Source organism: Arabidopsis lyrata (genome assembly GCF_000004255.2).
Source record: "Arabidopsis lyrata subsp. lyrata unplaced genomic scaffold ARALYscaffold_7, whole genome shotgun sequence".
NCBI lineage: Eukaryota > Viridiplantae > Streptophyta > Magnoliopsida > Brassicales > Brassicaceae > Arabidopsis > Arabidopsis lyrata.
Window position 1 is genome coordinate 3,970,521 of NW_003302549.1, and position 23,217 is coordinate 3,993,737.

At 36.6% G+C, this 23,217-nt stretch overlaps 5 protein-coding genes and 1 pseudogene across 6 annotated transcripts; 2 read left to right on the forward strand and 4 right to left on the reverse strand.

Annotated features, from left to right (window-relative positions):
* Positions 1-2,754: 2,754 nt before the first annotated feature.
* LOC9305361 lies at positions 2,755-4,688 on the reverse strand (annotated as a pseudogene).
* LOC9305362 (pantothenate kinase 2) lies at positions 4,587-10,948 on the forward strand. The gene is made up of 22 exons (XM_021017444.1): positions 4,587-5,050; positions 5,210-5,425; positions 5,576-5,628; positions 5,865-5,981; positions 6,282-6,401; positions 6,518-6,612; positions 6,697-6,790; positions 6,915-7,046; positions 7,217-7,329; positions 7,420-7,612; positions 8,314-8,522; positions 8,641-8,685; positions 8,779-8,827; positions 8,944-9,026; positions 9,175-9,291; positions 9,362-9,425; positions 9,545-9,691; positions 9,783-9,941; positions 10,070-10,153; positions 10,242-10,436; positions 10,535-10,606; positions 10,692-10,948. The coding sequence occupies exons 1-22, from the start codon at positions 4,792-4,794 to the stop codon at positions 10,782-10,784; spliced, it is 2,709 nt and encodes a 902-aa protein (XP_020873103.1). The 5' UTR covers positions 4,587-4,791; the 3' UTR covers positions 10,785-10,948.
* Positions 10,909-13,114, reverse strand: LOC9303327 (putative exosome complex component rrp40). Its single transcript, XM_021017445.1, has 8 exons — positions 12,939-13,114; positions 12,777-12,851; positions 12,552-12,638; positions 12,126-12,182; positions 11,689-11,781; positions 11,503-11,575; positions 11,333-11,408; positions 10,909-11,207 (listed from the first exon to the last, which is right to left on the reverse strand). Exons 1-8 carry the CDS (start codon positions 12,987-12,989, stop codon positions 10,994-10,996), a joined length of 726 nt encoding a protein of 241 aa, XP_020873104.1. The 5' UTR covers positions 12,990-13,114; the 3' UTR covers positions 10,909-10,993.
* A 102-nt stretch (positions 13,115-13,216) lies between these two features.
* Positions 13,217-15,270, reverse strand: LOC9305363 (alkane hydroxylase MAH1). The gene has a single exon (XM_002869246.2). It carries the CDS (start codon positions 14,775-14,777, stop codon positions 13,257-13,259), a length of 1,521 nt encoding a protein of 506 aa, XP_002869292.1. The 5' UTR covers positions 14,778-15,270; the 3' UTR covers positions 13,217-13,256.
* A 68-nt stretch (positions 15,271-15,338) lies between these two features.
* On the reverse strand, positions 15,339-20,032 carry LOC110226609 (PX domain-containing protein EREL1). 2 transcript variants are annotated; one of them, XM_021018656.1, is made up of 10 exons: positions 19,428-20,032; positions 18,935-19,045; positions 18,536-18,634; positions 18,340-18,426; positions 17,979-18,087; positions 17,095-17,891; positions 16,799-16,963; positions 16,439-16,681; positions 16,113-16,319; positions 15,339-15,895 (listed from the first exon to the last, which is right to left on the reverse strand). In XM_021018656.1, exons 1-10 carry the CDS (start codon positions 19,518-19,520, stop codon positions 15,632-15,634), a joined length of 2,175 nt encoding a protein of 724 aa, XP_020874315.1. In that variant the 5' UTR covers positions 19,521-20,032; the 3' UTR covers positions 15,339-15,631. The 2 variants fall into 2 exon arrangements, with proteins under 2 accessions (XP_020874315.1, XP_020874316.1); XM_021018657.1 differs by lacking the exon at positions 19,428-20,032 and having other exon boundaries at positions 18,536-18,863; positions 18,935-19,026.
* Positions 20,033-20,593: 561 nt separating this feature from the next.
* On the forward strand, positions 20,594-22,534 carry LOC9305364 (vesicle-associated membrane protein 711). The gene is made up of 4 exons (XM_002867209.2): positions 20,594-21,053; positions 21,373-21,563; positions 21,685-21,848; positions 22,161-22,534. The coding sequence occupies exons 1-4, from the start codon at positions 20,837-20,839 to the stop codon at positions 22,246-22,248; spliced, it is 660 nt and encodes a 219-aa protein (XP_002867255.1). The 5' UTR covers positions 20,594-20,836; the 3' UTR covers positions 22,249-22,534.
* Positions 22,535-23,217: the final 683 nt, after the last annotated feature.

Genomic DNA, 23,217 nt, shown 5'->3' on the forward strand with positions numbered 1-23,217 from the left:
TTTTAAATTAGTTTAAGTGTAAAATTTTTATATTTAACACTTAGACTCATTTTTACAAAAACAATAATAATTTTAAGCAAAATTAAAAACAAATTTAACATTAAACTATAACAAAATAATACTTTTAACTAAAAACCTCACTAAATCATTTTAAAAATTAGTTTAAGTGTTAAATTTACATATTTAACACTTAAACTCATTTTTACAAAAAACAGTAATAATTTTAACCAAAATTTAAAAGAAAATTTAACATTAAACTTTAAGAAAATAATACTTTTAACTAAAAACCTCACTAAAACATTTTAAAAATTAGTTTAAGTGTTAAATATTAATTTAACACTTAGAATCATTTTTACAAAACAATAATAACAAAATTTTAAAACAAATTTAACATTAAACTTTAAGAAAATAATACTTTTAAATAAAAACCTCACTAAAACATCTTAAAAATTAGTTTATAAATTTAACACTTAGACTCATTTTACAAAACAATAATAATTTTAACCAAAATTTTAAACAAATTTAACATTAAACTTTAAATTTAAAAAAACAAATTTAACCAAAATTTAACCAAAAATTTTTAGACTCATTTAAAAAAAAAACAATAATAATTTTAAGCAAAATTAAAAACAAATTTAAAATTAAACTTTAACAAAATAATTCTTTTATCTAAAAACCTAACTAAAACATTTTAAAAATTAGTTTAAGTGTTAAATTTATATATTTAACACTTAGACTCATTTAAAAAGAAAACAATAATAATTTTAAGCAAAATTAAAAACAAATTTAACATTAAACTTTAACAAAATAATACTTTTAACAAAAAAACTCACTAAAACATTTTAAAAATTATTTTAAGTGTTAAATATACATATTTAACACTTAAAATAATTTTTACAAAAACAATAATAATTTTAACCAAAATTTAAAACAAGTTTAACATTAAACGTTAAGAAAATAATACTTTTAACTAAAATCCTCACTAAAATAATTTTTACAAAAACAATAATAATTTTAACCAAAATTTAAAACAAATGTAACATTAAACTTTAAGAAAATAATACTTTTAAATAAAAACCTCACTAAAATATTTTAAAAATTAGTTTAAGTGTTAAATATTTTTATTTAACACTTAGACTCATTTTTACTAAAACAATAATAATTTTAAGCAAAATTAAAAACAAATTTAACATTAAACTTTAACAAAATAATACTTTTAACTAAAAACCTCACTAAAACATTTTAAAAATTAGTTTAATTGAGGTTTTTAAAATGTTTAAAATGTTTTAGTGAGGTTTTTAGTAAGGTTTTTAAAATGTTTTAGTGAGGTTTTTAGTTAAAAGTATTATTTTCTTAAAGTTTAATGTTAAATTTGTTTTAAATTTTGGTTAAAATTATTATTGTTTTTGTAAAAATGAGTCTAAGTGTTAAATATATATCACGTGAAAACATATATACCGAACTTCGAACACCAAAGCTTACGGACCAACTAAGGACATGATGCCTAGGCGCGGTTAGTTTTCGACGTGTTTAAAATTTAACACTTGAACTAATTTTTAAAAAGTTTTAATGAAGTTTTTAGTTAAAATTGTTATTTTCTTAAAGTTTAATGTAAAATTTGTTTTAAATTTTGGTTAAAATTATTATTGTTTTGAAAAAAAAAAAAAATTTAAAAATCCGTAAGAATAAAAAAAAATAGAAAAATTAAAGTAAAAATATTTGAAAATCTGCTAATTATTTGAATTGAAAAAATAATGATGAGATAGAAATTGACCGACCTTATGGGCTGAAAATTGTTTTCGTTTTGTTGGGCTTTGTTGTGCAAAAGGGGTTTGATGATGTCATCCATCTAACGCCACCGCTCTGCATCGCAAATCTCCACCGGAAAACGCAAAAGCCACCTCTTCAATCTTCGTCTCTCTCTTTCTTCAATCCAATCCAAGCAGTGGAGGAAACGGAAGCAAAACCAATCCAATCAGACACGTTTCTTCGGTTCCTTTTGTTAGGCTTTGTCGTGCAAAAAGGCTTTGATGATGTCATCAATCCAACGCCACCTCTCTGCAACATGGCAAATCTCCACGGGAAACGCAAGAGCCACCTCTGAAATCTTCTTCTCTCTCTCTATCGCCACCTCCGTCGTCGATTGCTTGTCCTCGCCGGATAGAAGCTCCGACATCAATAGATTTGTCTCACGATGCTCTGTTCAGTAAGGAATAAACCGGAAGTGGAGGAAAACACCTTCCTAGGGTTTCACGAAGAGGAGGAAAACACCTTCCTAGGGTTTTCTTCGGTTCCATCTCTGCGGCAGTGGAGGAAAACACCTTCCTAGGGTTTCACGAAGAGGAGAAGATTCAAAAAAATTTAACTCGTGAGAGATTGTTGTAGCTTCACAACGGCTATATTGACCGTGGAATATGTTTTATACTCTCTCTGTGAACCGACGTGACCAACTATGTGGGCTTAATAATGAATCAGTCCAATTACTTTTATAATTAACAACTAATCAGAAACTACTTTCTTAAATGACATAATAATTAACACCCATCCATGTTCGTCTGCATGTTTCTTCCATCACAAGAAACTACTTTCTTCAACAGCATCACACATATTGGGTCAATGAGAATGTCCCCATAAGGCTGTCTTTGCTTCACCTTTATGACTCTGCGAGTTGCTAACACTGGCAATATAAACCATATTTGTATAGTCAGGTTTAAGATGATGCGTGCTCGGAATAGTTTAATTAATTGGTCACAGTAGTGAAACTGATTTTTAAGTGATGTAACTAGAAATCAATCACAATGGCCTTTGTCCTTTAATGCTTTGCATCCGAAACAGCCAATATTCCCATAAGATCATAACAAACAGAATTTAACGGTAGTTTAAGCCATGTAATTCCTCTTCCATCTCCATAGGCTTTGACCAGATAAGAAAACTTGTGCAAGTACACACAAGCTGGCTGCATCATCCATCAATTGCTTCAAATTCTCGCCTCCTAAAGCTGCAAATTTTCAAGGTCTGTCCATAACTATGCCTAAGAAAACTGAAACAGATATTGAAGACTTGAGTTTTTGAATACCTGGAACAATGTTGGATTGTTGGTGACACCTTCCAAGAATCCGGCCTGTTCCAACCATAAGACAAGTTCAGATAAAACACAAAATGGTTCCCCAAAGTGGACTTACCGGAATTCTGACATCAAGTTTCTCAAACCCATGATTTTGATCCTCAAAGATCGTGACCAGATCCGCGAAAAGGGGTTTCTTGGTTCATCATAAACCTCAGGTGTTATGACTTCAACAATCGGGTCCTCTCTCTGTTCTGGATCATCTTGTGCCACCCGTTGATTACCACAGACGCTACTGCTGCCCGCTTCTTGAAAAGGATGAAAACAGATTTCTTGATTTGATAATTCCCAAAGATGAGGAGGTAGCGTACCACTTCTCTTCCTCCAGGTATGTCTCAAAACCAAGAATCTCTTCGATTTCTTCAAAAGACGCCATGCTTCCTGGTGAAGGAATTCGACCACCCTTGATTGCCAATAGAGCGTCCTGCAAGTGTTCCACATAGTTCTTAAGTCTCTTTGCCACCACAGTGCGGTTACACATTATTGGCAGAAACAGAAAGATTGATTATGACCTGCATTGCTTGAATAGATACTCCAATCAATGAAATTGGATACGCCACTAGCTTATATGCAATCTCTTCTAGCTCAAGCGGGTTTAGTATCGGAACTTTCCCTCCACTTTCTAGCATATTAGCCTACACAAAGACCGCACAAATGTATCTTCACATCTCCAGGGTATATATCAAGATAGAGAAGAGTAGTTTCCGGCATAAAGTGAAGTTACCAATTTAGGAACTAGAGGATAGACATTGCAGAATGATCTCAATCTCTTCTCTAGAAACAAGAGAATCAACGGAGAGAACATCTGCTCCAGCATCTGTAAAAGCTCTTGCCCTAATGAGTGATTCCTCCAGAGATATCGCTTCTCGGGAATCAGTTTGATCTACAATGAAAATGTCGGAACCACACTCTCTACGCGCATCAACCGCAGCTTTAATATGCATCACTAGTTCCTCCCTAGAAGCCACTCTTATCTCACTCTTCGTATCTTCACAACAAACCTGATCATTGATGATGATTCCTGCAAAGCCAGCTTTGATATATCCTTTGACGGTTCTCTTAACATTCATAGCATTACCATACCCATTGCCACCGTCTCCGATCACCGGAATTGATACAGATTGAGTTATTTGTTGACCTTGATCAATTAAGTATAACGCGGAGTTGATCTAATAAGTAATAACCATTCGTAGTAGCATAATTAAGAAACCAACACAGAGTAATCCTCATCTTATCCTCTTGTATGTCATGAAACTCATAAGTCTCAAGTGAAGTTCGAGTTTGGTCAATATTGTGAAACACCAAACCTAATCCACTTACAAATTTTTTATTTTTAAAAATACAAATTTGTGTGGTAGTTAATTAGTTAATCAAATAACTTAAATAATAATTAAATATATATAAATACAAATTTTGTTTTGAGTTAGGTCCGCTTCAGCCTGCTTTAGCGATTTTAGCTTAATCGTATTAGCAAAAAACTCGAACAGTTAACTTCTTTAACCTGAAAAGTCTTATCATCAGTTCGTGTCTTTTTTCTTTGGGTTTTGTTTAGGAAACTGAACATGTCTTAAACTCTGCAGGAAGGGTTTTGTGGTGTTTGGGAGAATTAGGCAGTTGTTGGTGATCCGATTTTTCTGGGTTGGGTTTTTTTATTTAATTATATAAAAATGGCGGGTCAAGAGGACGAGCATGATCCAATTCTTGACGATAAAAAAGAAGCTGAAGCAAAATCTGAGGTTTGTGTTGGTGGTGGTGAGAGAGATATGGCTCCTTCTACTTCTGGAACTTCGATCCACAGATCAGGCTCTAGACCTCAGCTTGATCTGAGCAAAGCTGAAATTCAGGGGAATCTCGAGGAGAGAGATCCCACCATTTTGTTGCCTAATCAGTCTGATGATATCTCTCATTTGGCTCTTGATATCGGAGGTCACTCAATTCTTCACTTATTTCTTGTTTCACTGTAGTTGACCATTGATCTAATGATTGTTAGATGTGGTTTTGGTATTTGGTGTCTGGAAAGTTGGATGCTTTTTCTTTAAGTGCTGTGTTTGAGAATTTATAAACCCATTTTAAGTTTATTTGCAGGTTCTTTGATAAAGTTGTTGTATTTTTCACGACATGAGGACTACTCCAATGATGGTGATAAGCGGAAGAGGACGATCAAGGAGAGATTGGGTATTACCAATGGCAACTTGAGAAGCTATCCTGTTCTTGGTGGCAGACTTCATTTTGTCAAGTTTGAGACTCACAAAATTAATGAGTGCTTGGATTTTATTCATTCCAAGCAGCTTCATCGCCGAGGTATTATTACTCTTCTCTTGTTCAATGTTGAGTGATATGACTTTGTTGTGTATTCACTGTTATAAGATCAATTTCTGGTGATTGAACTGTTGAATTCGTCTTCTTCTCCATTTCTTTTCAACTAATTCTCATTTTTAAATCAATTAATAGATCCTTATCCTTGGAGTTCAAAAACCTTGCCTTTGGGGACTGGTGTTATCAAGGTAATAACATTTTGATGACCTGTTTTTTTTTTTTAATCTTTTGAGGTTCCTTCTGGACATATTTAGCTCGCAATGTCATTTGAGATACCAGATAACATTCAAAATGCTCATAAGTATTGTTTTTAGGTGAAACGTTTATCTGTTCATATCTATGTAATGTGATTTACTGATTTGGCTTTGATTAGTTGATTATTGCTTGTTTAAACATATGGGTCTGGCGTACGTATATCTTACAGGTCACAGGTGGCGGGGCCTATAAATTTGCAGACTTGTTCAAGGAACGGCTGGGCGTTAGTATTGAGAAAGAAGATGAAATGCATTGCCTTGTTTCTGGAGCAAATTTTTTGCTCAAAGTAAGACGTTTCTTTGTGCAACATTCCTTTTATGTTGTGACTGCATATGTAGTTGTGCCTTTATTACTAGCACTTTGCAAATTAAAAACGTAAAGACAGACTCTCATTATATGTGACCGGTTGATTTGTTTGTTGAAGTCTGAGTCACATGAGAAAAACACCTGGAAATATGTCTGTGTGTTTTCCTTTACATATACTTCTGCTAAGACTATTGAAATTTTGCAATTAGTTTACTTTTGTTTTGTCGATTTGCATGTGTACGTTTGGAATTTATTCTTAGTTTCATGCTTTTGTCTGTAGGCTATTCGACATGAAGCCTTCACGCACATGGAGGGTGAGAAAGAATTTGTACAGATAGATCCCAATGACTTGTATCCCTATCTTCTTGTGAACGTTGGATCTGGTGTTAGCATAATCAAGGTATTTGTTTACTTTTGCTACTTTTTTCACAAACTGTGTGTGTTTGGCTCCTTGAACTTCTGACTTGGGAGGTCCATGGACCTGTAGATTTCATGCAATGGCTTTTCAAAGTATAGGTTGATGGTGAAGGAAAGTTTGAACGTGTGAGTGGGACTAATGTTGGCGGTGGTACCTATTGGGGCTTAGGAAGACTTCTAACAAAGTGCAAGAGGTTACTATCATACAATGGATCTGATTTTTCACTACTTCTTTACATCCTTGTTTCCTATACTTATGATGTTTTCTTCTGTTTTAGTTTTGATGAATTGCTAGAACTCAGCCAAAAGGGAGATAATAGTGCCATTGACATGCTCGTTGGTGATATTTATGGTGGCATGGATTATTCCAAGGTATGAGTCTACTTTGCATCAGACTACATCTGATATCATTCGTTGTAGCATGTGACTGCCTTCCATTTAAAACTCAGAATGCTTTTTACTACGTTCTAGTAATTCTCAGTTATCAATTATACAGATTGGTCTGTCTGCTTCAACAATAGCTTCTAGTTTTGGCAAGGCCATATCTGAAAATAAGGAACTGGATGATTACAGACCTGAAGATATTTCCTTGTCTCTGTTGCGGATGATTTCGTACAATATTGGGCAGGTATGAATTTGTGAGTCCAAAGGTTTCAAGGAAGAGTTCTTAAGCAAAATAAGCCCAAATCTTTCTCATTTTTATTCCTAATCACATGATGCCATTTGGAATATTTGATCAGTGAATGGGATAAGTGATTGAGAATGTTTTGAGTTTCTGATTTGTTTGTTGCTGTGTAGATATCATACTTGAATGCCCTTCGCTTTGGGTTGAAGCGAATATTTTTTGGAGGATTTTTCATAAGGGGTCACGCATATACCATGGACACAATTTCCTTTGCTGTACATTTCTGGTAACTTCACTTGATAACCTGGAGCTAGTTGTGATATGCGTACTCAACCTTCTTTACTCAAATTATTTATGTATTGCTTGACCACACTAGGTCGAAAGGAGAGATGCAAGCTATGTTCTTGAGGCATGAAGGTTTTCTGGGTGCTCTTGGTGCCTTCATGAGCTATGAGAAGCACGGATTGGATGATTTAATGTCCCATCAGTTGGTTGAGAGGTTCCCAATGGGTGCACCATATACTGGAGGAAATATTCACGGACCACCGCTCGGTGATTTGAACGAGAAGGTAATAAACTTAGCTTACATTTTACCAAAGTCACAGATTGTTCTATTTAATACTTTGAAACTGACAGCCAAAGATTCCGTAATGATATGGTACTTCTCAAATATATTAAAGTGCGGGAATATGATACCATTTATGCCGTGTGCTGGGTAAAGTGTGTGCTGCATACCATTATAGTATTCTTTAGGCAGTTGCATTGTAGAATATGCTGTTCTTGAAACTGGAATCTTTTGGAAAATGTTTGATCTTCCATGGACTTGCCGAATATTGTGGCCGAAAGAGATGGTCGGATACTTTGAGACTGTTGAAGTGCACTATTACTTGTTCCTTGTTCCTTTCCATGGTTTGTGTGCTGACTGATTTTGATTGGATACTCGATCATTAATCTTGAAGATTAGTCATAGTTTATGCTTGTATGGATATTATTCGCTGTGAAGTTTACTGGTTCTTTCTTTTTTTATACAAAGTATCATTTCATGTGACATAAAAGAATAATAGAAAGCAAGAGTAAGAAAAACCTTGTTTTCAAATCTGTCACAGTTATATTCTCTTTTTATTTTATGTATATATCAAATACGAGATGGAATCAAGTGCTTTTTCCCTATTTCAACTTTTCTTGTGCTAATGGTAAAGAGATATTGTGTGTCTTGACTCTGTTCTGGATAAGTTTTGGAGTTTAAAAAGGATTTCCTGGTTGCTTTCAGATTTCGTGGATGGAGAAGTTTGTGCGTAGAGGAACTGAAATAACTGCTCCTGTACCGATGACTCCATCAAAAACGACTGGGCTTGGAGGGTTTGAAGTTCCCTCATCCAGAGGTAGTGCTCTAAGATCTGACGCCAGTGCTTTAAATGTTGGTGTTCTCCATTTTGTGCCCACACTGGAGGTGTTTCCATTACTGGCTGATCCAAAGACGTAAGTGGCATGTCCCTGAGTAATGTATTGAGCTTGTACATATATCTCCTGGTTTGCCGCTTGTTCATGATTTTGGAGATTTTATGTTCGTGTGTTTAATTGATTTGTTTTACCCCAGGTATGAGCCTAACACGATTGATCTATCAGATCAAGGCGAACGAGAGTGAGTGATAAGTCGATGCTGATCTTCCAAAGCAGTGGTTTTATTTGATGGAATCATTTTTTCTTAAATTGTTTACTTTGTTTTGGTTTATAGGTACTGGCTCAAAGTTTTGTCCGAGCATTTGCCAGACCTCGTTGATACGGTAACTGTTAAAGTTAACACATAGGATTTCTATTCCACCTTCAGTTATGTTTCTTTTTGGTGGTGTAGATTCTTTATGGCCTGGTACTTACTATTATTCTGTGGAAATGATTATAGGCTGTGGCAAGTGAAGGAGGAACTGAGGATGCGAAAAGGCGGGGTGATGCTTTTGCTCGTGCCTTTTCTGCTCATTTGGCAAGGTTTGGTTCATTACAACAGATTCCTCTCTGTCCAGTCAAGCCTGTGCAATTTTGACCACAATCTATCAAGCAGAAAATTCATAGCGCTTCAAAAAAGCTTGTTTTGTGTGTGCTTTTGCCTTTCACTGACATATTTTTTTTGTTGTAGATTAATGGAGGAGCCAGCTGCATATGGAAAGCTAGGGCTAGCAAATCTTTTGGAACTTAGGGAAGAATGCTTAAGGGAATTCCAGTTTGTTGATGCCTATAGAAGCATCAAGCAAAGGTAAAACATATTCTTATCTCTCTCCTACTTTGAGTTTCTCTTATGCCCTCTCTTTCTTTAAAATTGATAGGGAGAACGAGGCATCACTTGCTGTTTTACCTGATTTACTTGAAGAGCTTGATTCGATGAGCGAGGTCTGTGATCTTTAACCTTCTTCTCTCTGTAGGTTTTGGGTTTGCTACTTAACGTTTTAGTGCTATACATGAGACAACTTTTCTCACTTGTTGTTTTGAATTGTGCTCGGATTTTTCAGGAGGCAAGGTTGCTTACACTTATAGAAGGTGTTCTTGCAGCTAACATATTCGACTGGGGATCTCGAGCATGTGTGGATCTATATCACAAAGGAACCATTATTGAAATATACAGAATGAGCCGCAACAAGATGCAGAGACCGTGGAGGGTGAGAGACAAGACCACATTTTTTCCGCTGAGGTTACTGTTTGTTAACTTTTAATTTGAAGCTGGAAATCTTTTTTGATCCGTAAAATCAGGTAGATGATTTTGATGCTTTTAAAGAAAGAATGCTTGGATCTGGAGGTAAGCAGCCTCATCGACATAAAAGAGCATTACTTTTTGTTGATAACTCGGGCGCAGACGTCATTCTTGGGATGCTTCCTCTTGCCCGAGAGTTTCTCCGCCGTGGGACTGAAGTATGTATTTTCTCTCTAGCTCTTCCTATAGTAACCTACTCTTCACAAAATCGAATGTACAGGCCAAATGGTTTCATTGTGAAACTAGTTGAGGAAACACTAAACAGAATTTTATTATGATTCTCCAGGTTGTTCTAGTGGCGAACTCTCTTCCTGCTCTTAACGACGTGACCGCTATGGAACTCCCTGATATAGTCGCTGGGGCTGCTAAGGTTTTACCGGTTTAACTTTCGATATTATGCAGTGGTTATAATGTTCTTTCATGTAACTAACTCTTTTGTTCGGTCTTTACTCTTGAAGCACTGTGACATCTTGAGGAGAGCGGCAGAAATGGGAGGCTTACTTGTGGATGCGATGGTAAATCCGGGGGATGGATCAAAGAAGGATTCAACGTCAGCACCATTGATGGTTGTTGAAAATGGATGTGGAAGTCCTTGCATTGACCTCAGACAAGTCAGCTCTGAGCTTGCAGCCGCTGCCAAAGACGCTGATCTTGTATCTACAAAACCTTCTCTGTTTTTACCTGACATAAACTCCAAACACACAAAAATAGAGAAGCTTTGTTCATTATTTGATGTTTAATGATATTGCAGGTTGTCTTGGAAGGTATGGGTAGAGCACTTCACACCAACTTCAACGCTCAATTCCAATGCGAGGCTCTCAAGGTTTTAAACTCACTTGACAGAGAATTCCAAATCTAGAAATGTTACTGAAACTTTTGACTGAAACCTTTCTCTTCCTTTTTGGCAGCTAGCAATGGTGAAAAATCAGAGATTGGCTGAGAAGTTGATAAAAGGAAACATTTATGATTGTGTATGCAGATACGAGCCTCCCTCTCTTTAACAATGTAATGTTAAGTTTCTTCAACCTTTAGACTACTTTGCCTCAATAGCTTATTGGCTCACTGTTGTATACAGATTAAGCATTCGGCATATGTATTTTTTTTATTTAGACTAAACTTTTACTGTATAAAATTGTATTTGAATAAATCAAAATCGCTTGCTAAAGAGCATCATCAGGGTTCATTATACATTTCAAGGAACAAAAACGTATTAGTCTGAAATTTTCGCTAGCAATTTCTCAACCATGATTCTCTGCTGAGTCACACTTAGAGATTCCGAGTTCATCATAGCATTGGCCACGATAATGACTGTACGTGGAGCAGCAGAATTTACCCAAACTCTGCCATTTAAGCCCACAGCTATCTCGAATGAGAGTTTCTTTCCAAGAGCTTCGATGACCGGGCACGTTGGTGAACTCAACAGCCTACAAGAGATGAGAAAGTTAAATTTTTAAGTCAAAAGAAGATAGATAAAGTATAAGAGAGACAGTTTTATGAGGAAAGAGTGTGCTGGAATGAGAAAGTGAAGTATTCCTTGGGTATGTCTCACATTCTTGAAAGACCAGTTGAAGTTTCCAACATGAAACCATCTCTTAAGGGTCCAAATAATGCAGCTTTCCCACTTGCTAATACATAGAAACAAGAGACGATTAGTTTAAAGAGCATTTAGAGTACGCAAGGAAAAGCACCATTGTTTAGCCTCCAAAGCTTTTGACTTACCGTCGGTACAAGACAGCTCCGGATTCATTCCTGTGTTTGTCTTGACAACCCGAAGATAAAGCAGAGTGCCTACCTGTTTAGTACACATTGAACATTCCGGAAAACAAGCAAATTATAGAGAATGTCATATTCCAAATGAGAATATAAGAGGGCTTCCTGATTCATCAGAATATTAAGAGAACTTGCCTCAAACTTGGGAATATTTCTTTGTGTTCCTCCTTCGAATGCAAGAACTGGCAAAAGCGCTAATTGAGGTCCTTTTATGTCCACCCAAAAATTCTGCAATGACATGATGAGTAAAAGAAACAATTCAATACTAACTACTTAACTAGAGTGATTTTCGTTCACGCGCCAAGCAAGCTTAAACTGCAGCTGAGAATTTAAAAGTCAGTTTTTGTTTGTCCAATAATGGTATCAGTTTTCTTCTGATTTTAGACCCTAACTTCAATACTCCCACCTATTTTATTTACTGATCCAAGACCATCAACAAACAAGTTCCAACTTTTTTGGCGCAGAGGCATGAGGATTGAAGTCACAGAAACTGCTTTCAGAGATGACCAATCTAAGAGGGATCCAAACAAAAATCTATACAAGGAAATGAGCAATGATGTCAAAGGACTTACATCTGTCTTAGAATCTACCACAATTCCAAGAACATGATCCTCAGGGCGGGGTATGTACTGCCAAAAACCATAATAACAGAGTCAACAACAAAGAGAATGAGACTTACATAGATAATCAACAAAATAGAAACGTACTAGAGTTTTCGAAACTAAAATGGCAGATGAATGGTAGCTTGGCTTATCAAGCCAGATGTATATGATCAAATAACTAGAGGAAAAACTAGCAAGAATTCTCCATAAAAGCATTAACTCGTCAAAATGCTACAAAAGACAAATCTTCATGATGCAATTGTGCCAGGTTATTTGTTAGTTTTCCACTCATTGATTAACCAATTGAGCCTTGTATCTGAGCAGATGACACAGAGTAATAATCCACAAGAAGCTACCAGAAAGGAAAAAAAAGATTAGTAAGACCACTGAGCTCACCCGTTTGTGAGAACTTTCGACCCAATACTTATTAGGCTTGCAAAAACTTAATTTGCCAGCTCTCATGGCGGAGATAACATCATTATCCTGAAATAAGCCACAACAAACAAACACAAGTCAATCTCCAATTCCTTTGAGTTGCAATCGTATATCACAAATCAAGTGCCTACTAGAATAATTGTTATGATTCAAACAACACACAAAAAAAGAGAAAGAAGATGTAACCTGATGAAGGCCACTGCCGAGCTTGATTGTCTGGTTAGTCATGTTTGATAAATCAAGAACAACATCACCTGGAACCTGAAAATTGATAAACCCATGTTTCATTGTAACCAAATCGAACCAAAATCATTATAAAAAAGCCAACTTTTAAAGAGAAATACGGACCACAATCTGATCTATGAGGCTTGTGGGAGAGACAGAAACTTTAGCAGCCATGAGTGAGGTGGGTTTTGGAGATAAGAACCCTAATTTATGTAAACCTCTGTAAAAGCTTGTTCCTTGACGACGATGAGAACCCCCGAAAGGAATTAATTTACTGCACAGTCTCTTCTTTTATTTGCACGCAAATTTTTGAACCAAAACTATACCGAACCAATCAATATTAGGATTTCGGTTTACGTTAACCGGAAAACTAAATAAAATCTGAGAAACCAAATTAGATTACCAAACCAAAATGATTTTTTTATTAGTACATGAATAAGTTCAAGCAGAACATCTCTTAGTAACTGTGATTTTAAGACCATGTTTCATTGACAATATAAAGCCAAGAGCTGGCACAATCTTCTGCCCTTGGAGAACCTTGATGTCGTAGTTTCGTAATATCACCACTGCCATTATCTTCATTTGAGTCATAGCTAAATGTTTACCTAGACAAGTTCTTGGACCGGCATTAAATGCTAAAAACTTATAGGATGGCTCATGTTTTATGCCTCCATTCTCCGAAATCCATCTCTCTGGCTTGAATTGCGTTGCGTCTTCTCCCCAAACCGCTCGCATCCTCCCCAATGCATAAAGACAGATAATAATCTTAGAGTTTGCATCGACTTTATGCCCACTTGGAAGCACATCTGATTTGATTGGAGACTTGCGCCCGAAGGAAACTGGTGGGTAGAGTCTCATTGCTTCACACAACGCACCGTGTAAATACACCAACTTGTCCACATTCTCTTGGCTATTTCCGGTTCTTGATAGATCCGTGTTGTTGTTGATCTCTTGACGAATCTTGGCTACCACTTGTGGATTTTCAGAGAGAAGCCAGAAGAACCAAGAGAGAGCGGTGGCTGTTGTGTCTCTTCCCGCGAGAATGAAAGCTAAGATATTGTCTCTAAGGAACTTATCGTCACTTGGATTCAAGAGCTTGTACTTGGTTGTATCTAGCTTTATGATGGAAGTTAAAAGATCCTCACTTTCTCCATTGGAAACCCCTTGTGATCTTTTAATCTCTTCTCTCTTGGCTGATATGTATTTGGCACACACGCGGTCAAAAGTTGCATTAGCTTCAATCAGCTTCTTCTCTTGTCCGAATCCCATCCAGTTTTGCAGCTTCCACAAGAATCTTGGTTTAACATGCCTATAAAGAATCGCTTCTCCAACATCGTCGAGAGCTTTAGCAAATTCATCCCCAGGCATTTCAATGGAGAGAGATCTAGGATCAGAACCAGTTACAAGGATGCAGATTGTATCGAAAGTGAACCTCCCGAACACGCCTTGCAAGTCAAGAGTTGTTCCTTCCTCTGCAAAATGATTAAGAAGGGGAACAAGCCCGTCCTTGAGTTTACTTGTCATGGTACTCATTGAAAACCTTTGAAACTCTTGAGTATGGAGCATGGCTTGATAAGACTTCCTCATATTCTTCCATAGCTCCGAGTCCGTGGTGATGAAACTGTCTCCTAACACATCAAAAACATCTTGGAACTCCGGTCCTTTGATGTAATTTGAGAAACTTGAGCTCATTATATGATGAATGTTAGCTGGATCAACTGTGATCAACATATCGATTCCAGCAAACCGCGGTCCTTTGAATGGAAACGTCAAGTCAGAGGTTTCGAGAATCTTAACGCTGTAGTCATAGATCCGGTGGAGCGCTTTAAGCAGAGCGGGGAGCATCCGGAGAACCGGCCAGTTCCTACGGAACCGGCCATGAGGTTTCTTGAAGAGAAAGTAATGGAGGATGAAAAAGCAAAGGATGGCTACGGAAACTTGAAGTAAGCTTATTGAAGCCATTGGAGTAAGGCAAGTGATATCACACACTTTGCTGGCACAATGAGAGAGCTGGATTTATAAGCAGTTACTTCAGGGCACAAGTAAGGACATGTTTTTTAAATACACTAAATTCCGTTATATGCACAAAGTAAAAGGCACGATTAATGCATGTATCATCAAATTAGAAACTAGTATTAAATTGCCATTGACACCTAACTTTTTTATTTTTGTGATAATACACCTAACTTGATCAATAATTTGAGAACTGTTATTATTGCCCCTTTGTAACTTTATCAACTAATTAAGCTTATTGAAGCCATTAGAGAATGAGCTGGATTCACGCACAGACTTCTGAGATGTCCTCTATGAGCGCTGAAGGAAATTCATTAACTTCTTTATCTCTGTCCAAAAATGATAAAAGGTTTCATTTTTGCTTCTATACTTTCGCTGAAACCTGTAAGAAGTTCAAGAAAGTGGTGAGAAAGAACCATGCTATATACTTGAGGACAATGATGATCCATTGACACATATTTTTTTATATCCTAAACACTTGCTGTTCTAACTTGGTTTGCAAGAACTGAGTTCAGAACACAAGAAAGACTAAATATATGCAACAGAGGATAGATAATGCAATACAATTATACAACAAACATACTCAATACACATCTTTTTTGCCTTATGTACTCTCAAAAGGGGTGGTGTCACATGTGTCACATGTGTCTATATATATATATATCGATTACACATCACTTAGCTTCGACTAATTTGCTTCTCCAAGAGACCAACCGTTTCGTAATATAAAGCGACCAGTCCTTTGATAAAAAGACAAAAAAAAATGGCAGTCTATTGTCAGGTCAAAGCGATTATTATTATACCTATCTCTTCAATATTTCTGTTGATGCTTCCTCTTTCTCATCACTATTTTCCTCATTCACATCTTCGGTGGTCTTTACGTCATTTTGGAGAGCACGAAGCATTGCAGAGTTCACCTGTTTTCTCAATTTCGCATTCTCAACAAAGATGTTTGCTAGTATCTTCCTCAGCTCGTCCTCCATAATTCTTGTTTCAGTATCCATGCTGAGAGATTTATCGATGTCTTGAGCAGCAGCATTTTCATCAAACCCAGAAAGTAGATGAGCCTAAAAATGGTTTAAATCGTTAAAACTTGTAAAATGCACATCGTAGAAGTGTTTTAGTGAACCGAAAACCTAACTATCCTACTTTAACAAATAACTTCATCCTGATGCACATATCAAGACGCAGTGAAAAGTAACTCTTATTAGAGGAAACCTTGGATGTACTAAGTTGGGAAACTTTGTGATTTTATATGGAGATAAAGCAGAGATGCAGCAATACCTCCTCAATTTGATCATCAGATATTGACAGTAAACGCAAAGCGTCTGATACTGTAGTTGAGTCGTCGACGAAGTTACCGTTTCCATCAATTGACAAATTCAAGTTGTACTCTTTAAGCCGGTCGTGGAGAATTCTGCAGTCACTAAGCAGCTTCTTTCTAGCCGCAACTGTGTTCTCTAGTAGTTTTCTTTCCTCTTGGAGGAGTTTCTGAAAGTGCAACATGTTCCACTCTCAGTTGTGTTGTCTCTTACATGCGTAATAAAAATTCAAAAACCCATGGTGCTCCCAAATAAGAACATATATATAATACTACAAGCAGAAATTACCTCGGCTTTAGTTTTATCTGTCAAAGATTGAGTTAGCTCTTTTTCTAGTTCCACATGCGAACGCCTCAGAGATTTGACCTCTTTGACAAGAACTTTAATATCTGCTTTTGATTTTGCCTCTGATTCTTCATATCGCCTGGAGAGGTCCTCTAGTTGTTGTTTTCTGGCATCCAACTCTTTCGACAAAACATGTTTCTCAGAAATAGTTGACTGTACAGTGGGTTCTGCATGTGAGCTCCCATCCTATTTTAATAATTTGCATCAGCGTGCTTCTCTAGAAGAGGGAAATTATGTACGTTCTATGCGAAGCAGTTTGGTTGCAAAACTAATTTTAAGACATGGAACTATTTCAAATCATACCTCTCTCGATTTTAACTTCATTTCCATCTCATAAGATTTTTGCCTAAGTTCTTCCATATCCCACTGCATCTGATTAAATCTTTCCCTCTCGCTCATAATAGCTTGCTCCAAGTTCTCTTTGCTTCTCTGCTTAGTAGTTTCAAGTTCCCCTTCTAGATCATTAACCTGAGCAGTAAAACCAACATTACAACACTACCATTAGCTCCAAAGAAAAAAGGATTAAGATATGGATGTTTAGAACCAAAAATGAGAAAAAGAAAAAAAAACGGAATTCATGATTACTTTTTTTATTGTACCTTTTTGTTCAGGTAATCTTTCACAGCTATCTCTTGATTTAGTCTTGCTATAAGATCCTCCATATCTGTTTTTGCATTGACAAGTCTTTCATTTGTGGCTAACAGAATCCTGTTCAATTTATTACGCAGCTCCAGTGGAAGAACTATTTGTGCACTACCCTGCCTCTCCGGGTTATAAACAAGCCCAGTTCCAAGAGATACACCAGGACCTCGGCGTAGATCCAGGTGGCTATCACTGCTTGAACTTAGGAGGCCAGATGTTAATGTCTCACCAGTGTGTAGAGAAAATCCTTCAGCACTCTCAGCAGAAAGCTTTCTATCATGCATTACTGAGTGAGTTGATGATTCTGGTTCAGAAAGAAGTCGTGCACCGTTGTTAGCAAGAAATACGCCTTTCAAAGCATTCCCATTATACACATCCTTCCCTAGGATATTATTGACATATCTTGAGCGGACTTTATGTTTGGGAAAGTCTTCAAGTTGCTCTAAAATCGTTTCGCTCATTGAAAGCCCCTCGTCAATGTTGGACATGCTAAAGTTAACGAGCTTCTCTATTGGATTTGTTAAATCTTCATCCAGAGTTAGATCTTCCGTACCAATTTCAGAAATATCATCCTGTCCTAAACTTGGTGATCCAACCTCAGATGTTTCATAAGCAGTATCACTGCCATAGTCAGATGTGAGAGAACTGCCACCAGCATGAAACAAGCTCAAACTTGGGTGAACCATAGGCGACGAACTTGTGCTACTTCTATCATTATTGGTATCAGAAGCATTCTGATCTACATCTTGGCATGCTGAAAAGCAATATCATGTTAGACTCTAATCACACATTACAGCATTGACCAATGCACGGCTTACGTGTATACTGTAATAGCTCATACCAGACCTAGCAGCAGCTTCTAGTTCAAGAAAGGATGCAACTACGACACTTCTTGCTAATTCAATATCAGATAATAGCTTTGTTATCCACTCCTCAAGAGAGCACCTTCTCTGCAACAAGATCAAAGCTATCACTTGTGAAACAAATAGTTTGCACGAATAATTGTAACATTATTGTTGGGACATGGCTTTCCGTATATTAATACACCTGTAGTCTACCACTAATCTGCATCATTCGCACTTAATCTTGGTTGGGCAAGATTTGGAGGGAGGTAAGAAATAGCACTAAATAGAAAAGATATTGAGAGTAACAGCAGTTACACAAGTGACCTCATCCAGTTAGCCTCAGGAAAAAATGCATACCTCTTCTAACACTGCTCTGCTTTTCATACGCAACAGCCCTTTGGGGGGAGCTGATGGAAAACTTTTTCTAGGAAATGTTCTTTTAAGCTGTAAGGAAAACATGGATGTGCATATGCCGTCAACCACATTGCATTTAAATCATTAAGAAAAAATGGAGAGTTGGATCGGCCTTTATTCAGGAAGAACAAATTCTTACATCAGTTAATAGCTTTAAGAAATCATTAAATCTTCTCAACACTCCTCGCATTGTGGTAACACCTTCAGGGGATTGCACACTTACCTGAACCCTGTAAAACTGTTCCTCTAAAACATTATATATGTAAGCAAGTTAAACTATATATTGGAATGATGTATGACATACACAACAATAGAACTATTCAGCTGCAAAAAAAAAAAAAAAAAGGCACACTTCGCTAGATAATTTAGGTAGTCCAGGAGAAAAAATATATCAGTGTTCATGTTGAAGTTTATTGATCCACAGACGTCCAAGATATGGTCCGACGTAAACAGTTCAGCTAAATTTGCTACACGACAATAAACACTGGAAGTTATGCCCTTGCAAGAGATAAACACTGAAGAATAAAAAAATATATACCACTACAGGATCTGAATTTCTTGATTTTGGAAGGACAATCCACGAGGGTATTGTAACGCAATAACTCCAACCAGTTCGAGGGTCATGAGGCCAAACAGTATCTCTACCATTCTGCACGAAAAGAAGATAAAAATCTCAATGCCTTAAACTCTCCAACTTGTACATATATGGAATGCAATTGAGTAGAATGATACTTCCTAGTCTGCAGCTATCCCAAAGCGCATAAACAAAGATTTAGCTACCCATGATGTTAGTAACAATTCAATAGAGAGCAAAACCAGAATTCACCAATTGTACGAAATAGCTTCGACTAACCGTTAGGAATCTAATGCCTTATGTAGTGAGTTCTAACATTGGACTTGCTGGTAATTACAAAGACATCCACATTTATCTCACGTCCCAAAAGAATAAAGCAGGACAAGTGAAGAATTCGAGCACGGCACTCCAAAGATAAACGTAATTAAGTTTGAATTTTGGGAAAATAAGAACTCACCCATTTGCGCGGTGGAGGACTCCAATCCATTCCCAATGGAAGCGGCGATGTTCCGTCATGCCTGTGCTTGGGCGGACTCCGTCTCTGCATCATCTCCACCAAACTCTACCTATCTTTCTCTCCCCAGCTCTCTGGAATCTGAATCTGATATTCCGATCAGAATCAGTAGGAGACGCGATCGAGCAATAATTTCCCGATTGAGAAACCACAAATTAAGAAATCTGAGCAAAAAGTAAGCAAAGCGTAGGGTGTATGAAGATCTTCGTGAGAAGACACAGATGGAGGCAAAAGAAGGACCAGATGGCGTCTCTCTGGGTCTTCTCTTCCTCTGGGTTGAATTCCCACAGACCACGGCGATTAACGGCGGTGTTGTGACGTCTACTTTAACGGAAAAGCCGAGAGGAGACAACACGTGAATTGACGGAGGCGCGAAGCTTACCGTGTATATATGTGTATATATGTCCCACCTTCTTCCCGTGAGATTCGGTTTTAATCATGAACCACGTTTTGGTTTAGTAGAGTTGGGAATTGGGATTTTTTTTTTTTTTTTTTTTTTTTTCTATTTTACATTTTGTAAGGCTATGTTTTGGTTTAGCTCATTGTCATTGTCCATTAACTTTGCTTTTAAAAAAAAAAAAAAATCTTTTTTGGCTTATATTCATTCATTGTTTATGCAAAACCGAAACCCAATTTAGACCAAAATATTACCAAACCAAAAGAAAATGGACCGCTCTTTGGTTTGTTTGGTAGCATACATATTTCACTAAACCAAAAAAAAAACTGATTTTTACAAAACTTAAAATATCTTGTCAAAACTGAAATTATCCAATACTTAATTTATTTGATGATTTGAAAACATACATTTTATCCTTCACATTTTAACTTTGATTTTTTGCTCAGATTTATGTTACAGCGAAATATGATTGAAACTGAAATCAATTGTTTTCTTTTTTATTTATAATAATTTAACTATCAAACCATATTGGTTTAATTTTAAAAATTTTAATATTTTTTTAAGATGGTTAATATTTTTGATACTGAAACAAACTGTTTTCTTTTCATATTTACTTATAAATCAGTTTGGTAATATTTTTAAAACAATTTCATTTTGATCCTTATAATAATTTTTTTTTGATCCTTATAATAATAGAAAAAAAATCAACGTAGCTATCCGAAATTAAATATTTTAATCTGCCGGAGGCGAAAAGGTCTCTAGCTCCAGCTAAACTCCAAGAGGAGAGAGAGAGAGATTCAATTATATGCAGAAGAAAGAGCTAATTGGTTCTCTCTCTCTCTTTGTCTCTGATTGATTGATCCAGCGATTCGTCTGGCTGGCTCGGTTTCCGCGGGAAAAGCTTCTACGTTGACCTTACGAGTTTTGTTGATTCGGCAAGGGGACGACGACGGAGATGGCGATTCTGTACGCACTCGTGGCTCGTGGCACGGTTGTTCTTTCTGAGTTCACCGCCACGTCTACGAATGCGAGCACCATCGCCAAACAGATCCTCGAGAAGGTCCCTGGAAACGACGACAGCAACGTCTCCTACTCTCAGGATCGTTACGTCTTCCACGTTAAACGCACCGATGGCCTCACCGTTCTCTGTATGGCCGAAGAAACCGCCGGAAGTACGTCTTATATCTCCCCTTCTTTTACTTTTGCCCTTCTATGTTTTCGATTTGTTCTGAAACTACTATTCTCCTGAATCTTGTTGAGCTGGTTTTTATGAGTGGAATTCAAAAGTCTAATCCTTTTTTGCTCTGAATGTTCGCTCTGTTGTTGATTTCGAAACCTTTTTGTCTTATATCATGATGTATGTGAGTATGTCATACGTGAAGGAATTTGATCTTTGTGGACATAACATCAACACAAGTTTATCCGAGAAGCTGTGCATTAGAGAGATGTGAATGTCTTCTAACTCAAAAAGTCAAAACTTTTATATGTCAGGGAGAATTCCTTTTGCCTTTCTGGAGGATATTCACCAGAGATTCGTACGGACGTATGGCAGGGCTGTTCATACAGCACAAGCTTATGCAATGAATGAGGAATTCTCTAGAGTTCTCAGTCAGCAGATTGAGTATTACTCTAATGATCCTAATGCCGATAGGATTAATCGGATTAAGGGTGAAATGAATCAGGTGTGATGAGTTTCTCTTACAAGTTCAATCTGATTGTGAATTTGTTTAGAGAGACTTGGTTCTGAATGTTGGCTTCACTGTTTGACAATACATCCCGGTTTTTCTTTTTGGTTTTGGACAGGTGCGGGGTGTCATGATAGAGAACATTGACAAAGTTCTAGATAGAGGTGAACGCTTGGAGCTTCTTGTCGATAAAACCGCCAATATGCAGGGGAATACATTCCGCTTCAGGAAGCAAGCTCGTCGTTTTAGAAGCAACGTCTGGTGGAGAAATTGCAAGCTCACGTATGTTTCCTAAAACCTTAGTAAACAATTTTCAGTGTTATGATTGCAAGACTGTATACTAAAACTAGTTTCTGGCCTAAGAACACATTAAACTGTAGCAAGTGAAGTGCTTTAATCACCCCCAAGTTCCACATTTGTAACGTCAAGTATCAAAGAAATGGAGTAAAACTTATCCTTTGCGCCAAATTTTACTGTGAAACGAAACATAGGGATTTTGGTGTTCGATAATTTTTGTGCCTTTTATGAATAACATCTCAAGTGAGAATTTTTCAAGAATCAAACATAGTTCCTAACCCTGTTTGTATCTTGCAGGGTCCTCTTAATACTACTACTACTGGTGATCATATACATCGCAGTGGCCTTTCTCTGCCACGGACCTACTCTACCATCTTGCATTTAAGTGTATCTGTCCCTCAAGGAATCCATCCCGATTCTGCGTGTTGCCACAACTTCTTTTCTCCTCACCTGATTGTAAACGTTCTGTTTCCTCGAGCTTTTTTAAAAAGCTTATGTTTTCAACTCACGTATATGAAGAAGTATACTTATTTATAGAGCAATGTAAAAGCTCATTGCTTTGCAAAGTGTGTGAATCTTTGTTGTCATCATGTTCTATAAATTACATACATAGTGGAGAAGTGAACAGGCTTGTTTTGTCTGATATTTTTATACAACTCTTTGAATCTTCATTTTCTTTTTTTTTTTTTTTTTTTTGTGAAACTGAATCTTCATTTTCTTTATTTATGTGACTTCCTCTCTCGCTTATCCACACCAACTTCTGAAGTCGGCAGTTGAATGACCCTACAAATTCTTGTCATTTTACAGTTTGAAGCCATTTGTTGATCATAATCGAATGTAAAATATTAGAAAAGAAAGATAGGAGAACAAGATACTACAAGTGTCAAAAATCGTTGTCCCAAAATAAAATATGGGTATCGTCACTAGTTAAGGCCAGACGCAGCTCATTCACCAACTTGACATCTTGTCATGCCACCTAATAATAGCTAAATAAATAAGTTGTATTAGGTGTGGATTATATATCTAGGAATAATATAGGTTTAAAACTTTAAAAGGATTTAACTTTTTAATTACACAATAGCAACATATTAAGATTAATTTTTTTTTTTTTTTTTAAATCAACATCCTGTTTACTAGAATGTTTACCGTTTTTACTATTAAAAAAGAAAAAAAACTAGAGTGTTTACTGTTTTTACAAATTTCTGTCTTTTAATTGAAGCTATAGCTTGACGTCAGGAAAAAAAAAACGTCGACTTGACGGTTTAAATATCGTTGCAGAAAAAGAAGAAAAGAAAAAGACGGCTAGATTACGCCTCCAAAAATTCTACAGTCCAAAAAGTCATCAAAATGTATA

Bases quoted from the DNA above. Each gene is read 5' to 3' on its own strand.
- LOC9305362 (XM_021017444.1), top strand. From the start codon at position 4,792: ATGGCGGGTCAAGAGGACGAGCATGATCCAATTCTTGACGATAAAAAA. The intron at 5,051-5,209 runs GTCACTCAATTC...GTTTATTTGCAG, and splicing joins TTTGGCTCTTGATATCGGAG to GTTCTTTGATAAAGTTGTTG. The intron at 5,629-5,864 runs GTAATAACATTT...TATATCTTACAG, and splicing joins TGGGGACTGGTGTTATCAAG to GTCACAGGTGGCGGGGCCTA.
- LOC9303327 (XM_021017445.1), bottom strand. From the start codon at position 12,989: ATGGCTGCTAAAGTTTCTGTCTCTCCCACAAGCCTCATAGATCAGATT. The intron at 11,576-11,688 runs GCAAGTTCTCTT...TGTACTAAACAG, and splicing joins GAAATATTCCCAAGTTTGAG to GTAGGCACTCTGCTTTATCT. The intron at 11,409-11,502 runs GTAAGTCAAAAG...TCTATGTATTAG, and splicing joins GGAGCTGTCTTGTACCGACG to CAAGTGGGAAAGCTGCATTA.
- LOC9305363 (XM_002869246.2), bottom strand. From the start codon at position 14,777: ATGGCTTCAATAAGCTTACTTCAAGTTTCCGTAGCCATCCTTTGCTTT.
- LOC110226609 (XM_021018656.1), bottom strand. From the start codon at position 19,520: ATGATGCAGAGACGGAGTCCGCCCAAGCACAGGCATGACGGAACATCG. The intron at 18,635-18,934 runs GTATATATTTTT...TTAGAGGAACAG, and splicing joins GAAATTCAGATCCTGTAGTG to TTTTACAGGGTTCAGGTAAG. The intron at 16,320-16,438 runs GTAATTTCTGCT...TTGCACTTTCAG, and splicing joins CAGATAAAACTAAAGCCGAG to AAACTCCTCCAAGAGGAAAG.
- LOC9305364 (XM_002867209.2), top strand. From the start codon at position 20,837: ATGGCGATTCTGTACGCACTCGTGGCTCGTGGCACGGTTGTTCTTTCT. The intron at 21,054-21,372 runs GTACGTCTTATA...TTTATATGTCAG, and splicing joins GGCCGAAGAAACCGCCGGAA to GGAGAATTCCTTTTGCCTTT. The intron at 21,849-22,160 runs GTATGTTTCCTA...TGTATCTTGCAG, and splicing joins TGGAGAAATTGCAAGCTCAC to GGTCCTCTTAATACTACTAC.